The sequence below is a fragment of the Triticum dicoccoides genome, chromosome 7A (assembly GCF_002162155.2).
Source record: "Triticum dicoccoides isolate Atlit2015 ecotype Zavitan chromosome 7A, WEW_v2.0, whole genome shotgun sequence".
Lineage (NCBI taxonomy): Eukaryota > Viridiplantae > Streptophyta > Magnoliopsida > Poales > Poaceae > Triticum > Triticum dicoccoides.
In genome coordinates, this window is record NC_041392.1 from 475,053,642 (window position 1) to 475,062,391 (window position 8,750).

The window sequence follows — 8,750 nt, forward strand, 5'->3', positions numbered from 1 at the left end:
GATCACGGAACGACACAACACTTCCTGGCACCCCTATCTCTTCCTCCTCCCTCTGAACTTCTCCAAGCAATTACTTAACAGTAAAACTGAGCTAGTTAGGAAGCATCCACAGCGATTTAAACTCCTTAGCCGTTAGATGATGCTCGTGAACGTACAGGATCCATCTGCCACCCAGCACAGCGTTTTTACCATCATTCATTGCCGTCACGCATGGCACTAGATGGCCAGCCCAGCTTATCAGGGCTGCTGCTCTGCAGATTGATCCAGGTGCATTCTGATGAAGTGGGCCAAGAAAGGAGCAAGGTGACCCGGCCCAGCAAGCGCTCCCAATGATTCTGCCAACCCAACGACCCCCAACAACTGTGTTTTTCCGTCGAGTCTGCTTACACCCCATTACGTTGGTCGAGTTGTCGTTTCACGCTAAATTGATCTGTTGCCATTTGTTTGCTTGCTTACAATTGTAGTGGACAAGTCAAGTCTGATTAGTGTATTATGGGAAGTATGAACAACTTGCATCATGGTATGCGTCCACCCACCCCTAACAAAATATTACGTATATCCGACAGAAAATTACGTATATCCTAGAGAAAAGGACAAATAAAATCTACTTCTCTAGATATTCAAAATGAGGTTCGTACTCACATGCTCTTGGATAAAACGTAAATTCACAACAAATAATTTGAAATTAAAAATATCCTTACTATTTCGGTGTGTTGATGCTCAACATTTTGTTTTAGAAAGAACTTTATGAAACGTGATTTAAACATTAATTTTTTTCACGCCCCATTGGTCACCCCTCTCCCTGTCTTTCTCTTTAATCCAAAAAAACATTTCGTGTTTCAGTTTAGACTGATTACTATTACTCTTATTGCATGAACGCTGAATATATGGATAGAGCATATTTGATCCAAATTCTAGGTTAATTCAAATTTGTCAAATATTTATACCATACTTTCTTCAACGTAGACGAGCGCGGCAACGCACGCTTTTATGTTCTAGTTCCTCTTGTATCAAGGCCTGTAACTCAAATTCGTGTTCTTGAGAAGTGAATCAATGGTGGGTTGCTAACAGTTTCTGGCAATGTCCCCTTCCACAACATGCCCAACATGTAATATTCTTCTCCTTAATGCAGTAGGCAGCACTCCTGGCGATTTCTCGGTAAAAAAAAAAACTGGATTGTCATAATCCACCACAAGAGGCATAAACTGGTTTGCGCATTTCTGTGACAAGATTCATGTTCCCGAATAGGTTAAATTCCTCAAACAAACTTTGATGAGAGCATAAAAGCTGCACGCCGATCAATAAAACACTTCCGAGGAGAAGATTCAGCATGTCAGTGTACCGTTGCCGTACTACCTATTTCACCATATATGGTACAGTACATAATTACACCTTGCGTTATTTTACATGAACATTAGCTAATCCACTATCTATTCGATTGCACAAGCAAAACTTCCTACAGTAATTAATCGCACTATGCCCCTAGACACACCACAGGTGAGCTCATTAGAGGGGAAGACCATATCTGCATGATCCACGAGAGAGATCCATGCAGGTTGGGGCTATGAAATTTCCTGTTGTCATTTGCAGTCCGCTAGTTGCACAGGAACTGCCTCACACCTGATCATCCTGTAACCGCAGAAAGCAAACGGTTGTACTGTCACTCGACTAATAAATGCAGTAAACTTTGTGATGACAAACGGTGTGCAGCTGTTATGCAGTGCCAGCATCAAGAACACCCACCGTTGTTCTACTTCTTGTTGCTTTTGTCAGCTCTAGGGTCCTTGGCAATGTAGAGCCTCTTCACCGAAGCGACGAACAGCCTGCAAGAAAGATCGATCAATGACCACTTCAACTTGCATAAAAAAAGTGAACGGCGTATATGCCGGCCGATCCCTCGACTTACTCCCACGGAACGTCACCGACGAGCATGCGGTCGCCCTCGTTGTCCTCGTACAGAAGGATGTAGTTCTTCATCGTGCCCTTGCCCTTGTGATATTCCAGCTGCTCTTCATCCTCTCTGGTTGCAATCCTCCCATGGCCATCTGAAATCAACCAAGCAGCTCATAAATGTCAGTGAACATGAGCAAGATGGAGTTTGATCATACTTGGGTGCAGTGCAAACCAAAGATTGTTACCTGACAAGAAGCCATGGAACATGCTCTGCAGAGCACCGGACAGCGAGCCGTAGCCGTGGTGTGCCTTCAGGTCAATCTTTCTCCCAACAGCGTACCCTTCCAGGTTCACCTTCACGAACATGGCTGGCCTCTCTTGTACTGAAACTCCAGTGTTTATGTTTCCATGGTCTTCTTCTTCATAGCATGGTTCCACTTTGCTCAGGTCTCCAGAATATGCAGGCCTCGTGGATGTGGCAGACAGGTTCTTGCGGAATGTGCGCACCGGTGGCCATCCGACCAGTTGAGGTCGATCTTCTCTGAAAATTGTTAGCGAAACTTGGTGAGACAGTGAAAGACAAGCCAACAAGATTAACCGCCTCTTCGTGTGGAGTTCATGACAACAAGACATGAACTCTTTTTCCGGCGAACGAGGACATAAGGTTGAGACATGCTAGTATGTTACCACAATATCACTCCATCTATTCTAGCTTGTTCTGTTTCTTTTCTTTGAGAAGGGAATTGTTTTGTTTCTCATATAATCTTGTTTACCTTTGTATTTATTTCCTCTTTTACTTTTCGCATTCTCCTCTCTTTACATGCAAATTCTCTATGTTCCGTTGACATTTGTACCTTATACCATTCCAGAATATGTTCTGGTGAGATCAAATTAGGGACAAACTTAAAACTTATTTATACATGAACCCTCATTTAATCAAAGCATGTTCTATATTCATAAAGTTATATCGAGGTTGTATTGCTAGAACTCAGAACTGTACTTCGTTTCAGCCTACATACCATCATACTTTCATGACATGATTGTGAAGAAACAACAATTAGTTTGTGGTAACTGATAACCAAACCTGTGGGCAGGACACTCATTAGGCCTCTGCTGAGGTTGTTCCAGGGCTGCCTTGTCTTGCCTGGCGGACAGGCTCCAAGGGTGCACTCCAACACCAAGCCATGGAGTAGTAGCACCACCACCACCACTACTCAGGCCATTGTCTGAAGAGATGCCAAGCCTAAGCTCAAGGTTGTTGGGGACACCATCCTGCAGTTTGCTAGCATCTCCTTGCTTCTGTTTCAGGCTTGGTGCAACTGAAGAACTCTTCATGGCCTCTCCCAAGCTGTAGCTCTGGTACTTCACTACTACCTGTGTCTGTGTGTGCAATTTGTGAGAGTGTGTGGGAGAGGTCTTTATGGTGTTGAGTTAACTGTGAGATGGAATAATTAAAGGTAAGTGAGGGGGCATTTGATGAGAAAGGCAGGTGGCTTTGTGGGGGACCTTGGTGAGTACTAAAGTGGAGTAGTGGGGCCTAGCTAAAAGCATGAAGCGATAATGATGGCGATATATAAGAAAATCACTGATGGCTCGCAAGAAGTTCCTGGTACAAATTATGGTTCCATAGAATGGCTCATGTTTACCTAATGCAATTTTTTAAAAGGATGGCGAGAGCAATGCCTGTTCATTGAAGAGAGAAAGTAGAGTAAAAAAGTTAAGAGCTGATGTATCTAGGCTATTCACAGATAAGGCAATAAAGATCGTAATCACATTCAGATTCAGTCCATCAAAATTTCAAGGCCAAGTCAAGGAGCAAGGGGGAGTGGAAATATGAGCAGATACACCCGCCCTCAGAGTGCATGAAACTGAATGGAAACAAGTGGTCGAGTGGATGTGCATCTCCTAATCGGTTTTGTCTGACCTTCTGTCTTTTTTTTGACGCGTTCTGACCTTGTGTCTCAAGGGGGGATGCAGTGGCTATTGGAGCTCCAGCTGAAACCTCAGTCCACCCCAGTCTTTTTCCTGAAAGTGAGTTTGCTCTGCGGGAGATTGACAATTTTGATAGCAGTAACATTGAACCTGAACATGCTCCTGAAGATGCTTTCATACTTTTGCCTCGTTGCATTATGTAAGCTTTGGAGAGTACTATGCGAGTGTAGTGAATGTCCTCGTCTTGGAGAATGAGCCTTCACATTAGATGGAAATTCTCTCAGCTATTGGGGGATGCTTCCGGGAGGCGGGGGAGAGGCGATGAGCGGCAGGGTGCTGGCGGCGCCATCGCCGGCTTGCTGCAGCGTGGCGGCGGGGCTTAGCGGGCCTGTTTCGGGCCTGGCCGGGCCAGGGGTGGCCTGGCATGCCCTGCTGCCGCGTCCGGACGGCTACCGCGACGGTGCCAGAGGCTCTGGCCTCCCGCACGACGGCGGTGGAGGTGGTTCCCTCCCGTTCGGCCTCGGTGCCGCTTCTCCCTCCCTGGGGCGCTTCTCTCCGGTCCTCTTGGCCTCGTGGTGGTGTTCGCAGTGAGGCGGCATGGGTGACGGCGCAACCGCGATGGCGCATGGTGGTGGGCGGCGGTCTGGCTGGTCGGCTCCGGTCCGTTGGGCGGTGGGGATTGGAGTATGGGAGAAATCCTTGCCAGTCTTCGGCCTCGATGCGGTGACACCTGCGGGTGCCACCATTCCGGGGTGGGTCTGCTTCGTGGCTTCCGGGAGGCGAGGGAGAGGCGATGAGCGGCAGGGTGCTGGCGGCGCCATCGCCGGCTTGCTGCAGCGTGGCGGCGGGGCTTAGCGGGCCCGTTTTGGGCCTGGCCGGGCCAGGGGTGGCCTGGCATGCCCTGCTACCGCGTCCGGACGGCTACCGCGACAGTGCCCGAGGCTCTGGCCTCCCGCACGACGGCGGTGGAGGTGGTTCCCTCCCGTTCGGCTTCGGTGCTGCTTCTCCCTCCGCGGGGCGCTTCTCTCCGGTCCTCTTGGCCTCGTGGTGGTGTTCGCAGTGAGGCGGCGTGGGTGACGGCGCAACCGCGATGGCGCATGGTGGTGGGCGGCGGTCTGGCTGGTCGGCTCCGGTCCGTTGGGCAGTGGGGATTGGAGTATGGGAGAAATCCTTGCCGGTCTTCGGCCCCGATGCGGTGACACCTGCGGGTGCCACCATTCCTTCCTGGAGGGTGTCGGTGATATCCATCCCCCACCTCCCTCCGCGTGCCGGGGAAACCCTAGGACATGTCCGGGCAGCAGCAGCGTCGGCGTCGCTTTCCTTCTTGGAGGTGTTGTTTTGTACGTGGTGGTCCGGAGCCTCGGGTTGTAGTGGTTTGTCTCTGGTGGGCGTAGCGGTGGCGGGTCATCCGCGCTCTGTCGAGCTGCCGTTGTTGGCATTTGCTTCTTCTTCTTTTTTCTTTTGGGCTTGTTGTGCTGTTCGCCCCAGCGATCCTGTATTGGTGTTGGTTGCTTTGGAATACAAAGCAGGGGGAAACCCTTTTTCGGTACCGAGATGAATGTTGATGTTACCGCACAAGTGGTTTTCTAACTGCAAATGAAGTATGCACTACATTCTAATGTACCATACTTACGAAGCTATTTTCAGAAGCTAAGATAGAGTGGTTATCAACAAATTGGTTAACAGAAGCAATTATTCATATGAGTAGAGACTTCCGCAAAAAAAATGTATGCATAGAGATAGAAAAGAATACCTGCAACATTGTCCAACCATCAGGAAGTGTTTGTTGTGGTGGCACAGTAAAATTTGTGTTCTCCTTGCGTTCTGCAACACCAATAATTTTCAGTAAACCAAATGCACCTTTATCAATTCTACATACATGAGCCCTTGTTAAATTAACTGAGGGGGTAATTTTCTCCCTCCTGCATTACTTACTTACCAAAGATATACTGTATCTTGATTTATACCCAAATATTATCTGTCTATTACACCCGACAAGTTGGATTAGTGGATTACCTATGGTTACTCAGATCTCTTTACATAAATGTGGAAGCAGGTGCATACGATTCCATGCTGCACCTACATGTGCCTCAAAATTCTCACCGACTCCTAAGAGCCTATCGAATTGTACTATCTTTCTATATGACCTATAAAAGAAATACCACTTTATTCTTGATCCTCCATGCAACGACAGCTCCTCACATTCCATGTTAACAAAATGTTTAGTATCTCCTCTTTACATGTAATGTGGGGAGCTTTACTGGAAAGACACTTAGCTTTTTGGCTTATAAGCCACACCACTTGCATGCATCTTCTTTAGTAGGACATCTCTTAACAAGGGTGTTACTATCTACTAATATACGCATCAGTACAAAGTGCAAACCTATATATCGGCTAGCCCCCTAAGTAAGTTCCATTCCTCCATGATTGGCCTGCCTAATTGCATGCAAAGCAAGAGTATAACGATTAGCTGCTCACCCAAGAGTATCTTGTCCTATCTAAAAACCATCATGATATAAAAGTCACTGGAATAACTGCCCTTTGGTACAGATTTCTTCCTTAGTGCTTAAGGAGTAAGCCGATGATAGGCGATGCAGAAACATGTCCTGTCTGCTCTACATGCCATGCCATTTGCAGAGCGTAAGTGGAGTCGATAATGAGAGGCTTTTGTTGACTTATCTTAGCACAGCATAGGATTCAAGCTCATAATGATGAGTGAGTCAGGGATCCTCTGGTTGCTCTGCCTCGTGCTTCGGCTTACCGTATCTTCATAACTGTAACTGAACATGAAAACTAAATGGAAAGTGGTGGGTTGGAATGATACCTCGTGTATATCTTGCATGCAGCAGCTCTTGTACTGATGTTAAAATTGCCTTGTGCAAAATGGCTGAGTTCAATGAAGAACCATTCATTTCAGGGAGCTGCATTTTGTGCAGTTATTCCTGTTGATTAACACAGACTGACAATAACAGAAATGAACGAATAAAGAAGATGGAGAAAAAAAAGGGATAACGAAGTGACACTTGTTGGGAGAAATTAAAGCAGAATCATCAGATGAATCGAGTGATGGGAACCGGAAAGGCAAATGTGTTCATCTGGGCACACCATCATACACAACGCGGGAAGCATATTATTCTTTTTTCGACGAAAGCCCAAAAAGCATAATTGCCAGATGCAATTCATGTTCTTCACTCCTCCCTGCTTAACAAGACACCTGTGGCCTCAATTCCCAAACCAAATGATTGTCCAAACACTATCACTCGCAACGCGAAAGAGAATGCGGGCCTCTGCCAAACATATGATCGAGCACCTGGTCTGCAGCTTGTCAGCCACTAGGTAGGTACTCCTAGGTCGAAGATGATAACGTCTAGTGGATCTAGGCAAGTTGATCGGACGCCTGAGGTAGTTATTACCTGTCCGCTGGAGAAGAGAAGACAGTAGTGCGGCTATTGATGGATGGATGGATTGACCCCGTGAAATATAACTAAGATCTTGCAACCTTTTCAACTCCTCCTTTTTGCTTAAAGGCGACCACTTTGCAGGTTTCAACTTTCAACCCAGGGCAGTGGGCAGAGAATTACAATACAGGGAGCAGGATGATATGATACATGATACGATACCATACATCAGGCAGCAAGGGTTGACTTGTGCCTTCAGCGGTGTTGCTCTCATCAGAGGTAAGCACCACGGGGTGTCTTGTCTTGGACGTGTGGCATGGCCCTGCGTCAGGTAAAGGAAACTGTATGTTTTCCACATTCTCATGGGCCCAGCAGATCCACACCAGCATTCTCATGGGCTCAGCAGATCCACAACAGCAATAACAACTTTCCATAACATAAGATGCATTAGCAGGGAAAATAGCATAGTTTGCAGCTTGCTCCTTCATCTTTGAGGGGCGCGATTCTAATATGGAGGCACATAGTCTCGCTAAACACGCTTTAGGGCTTTCTTTAGAATGCCATCTTTTTTTTATTATTTTTTTAGAAAAGGAGGATGACCCTCGGCCTCTGCATTTGGGAGATGCATACGACCACTTTATTGATTATTCTCGAGGACCTTACAAAGTATTACAACAATATGCCTGAATCCGCCATCTTGGCAACATATGCCACTACTCCTATCCATATGATGAAGGGGTGCTACCTGGGCCAAATACCCGGTCAACTCACCTAAGCCTATCATCAAAAGCCAGAAGCCCCAACCGAGCCACATACCGGGTCTGGGGCATAAACTGGTCTAACGCACTCACATGTGTCGTCGCCGCCATCTTCCACAGGTCCGTCTTCAGAGCAGATATTGAGGCTTCTACCTTGTCAGGCCACTCCGCCATCGACGCCACCTTGACGCCAGACAACTACCTCCACCTGCGCGAGTCCATCACCGCGCATCGGGCGCCGAGTCTCCACTGCACCACGCCGCCGAGATCCGCCGTCATCAATGTGAAGGATGAAGTACCGCTCCACCAAAGAAGGCGCCCGCTGGTCCCTCGATCCCGTGTACGCCTCCAAGAATGACGCCCCCAAGGAGGAAACGACACCAACGCGCCGTCGTCATCCGATCAACTGATCTAGGGTTTCCCCCGGAGGTAGCGGATAGAGGTCTAGAGCTTCTCCACGGCGATGCCTTCAAGAAGGTAATGACACCACAGGGTGCCACCAACGCCGGTCTTGGCATCAAGCCGAGCACAAGGTTTTCACCCGGATCCGCTCGAAGAACCTCCATCACGTATTGTGTGCACGGGTCGCCGCCGATCTGAGCTGCCGCACATGGAGTAGGCCGCACCGGCCAGATCAGATCTGTCCGGAGGGCACAACCCGCATGGTGCCGACCCAACCACCAGGCCCTTCATGCCGCCACCGCCGATCCGAGGTCAGATGGTGTGTCGCCGCAGACCCGGCCGCCGCCGCCGAACGCCGCCACGCAGC

At 48.2% G+C, this 8,750-nt stretch overlaps 1 protein-coding gene across 2 annotated transcripts; it reads right to left on the reverse strand.

The window, feature by feature from the left end:
- Positions 1-1,339: 1,339 nt before the first annotated feature.
- On the reverse strand, positions 1,340-7,515 carry LOC119332679 (auxin-responsive protein IAA25-like). 2 transcript variants are annotated; one of them, XM_037605836.1, is made up of 7 exons: positions 6,650-7,515; positions 5,579-5,649; positions 2,978-3,273; positions 2,139-2,434; positions 1,907-2,045; positions 1,744-1,823; positions 1,340-1,629 (listed from the first exon to the last, which is right to left on the reverse strand). In XM_037605836.1, the coding sequence occupies exons 1-6, from the start codon at positions 6,750-6,752 to the stop codon at positions 1,751-1,753; spliced, it is 978 nt and encodes a 325-aa protein (XP_037461733.1). In that variant the 5' UTR covers positions 6,753-7,515; the 3' UTR covers positions 1,340-1,629; positions 1,744-1,750. The 2 variants fall into 2 exon arrangements, with proteins under 2 accessions (XP_037461733.1, XP_037461734.1); XM_037605837.1 differs by having other exon boundaries at positions 6,209-7,511.
- Between the last annotated feature and the right edge of the window lie 1,235 nt (positions 7,516-8,750).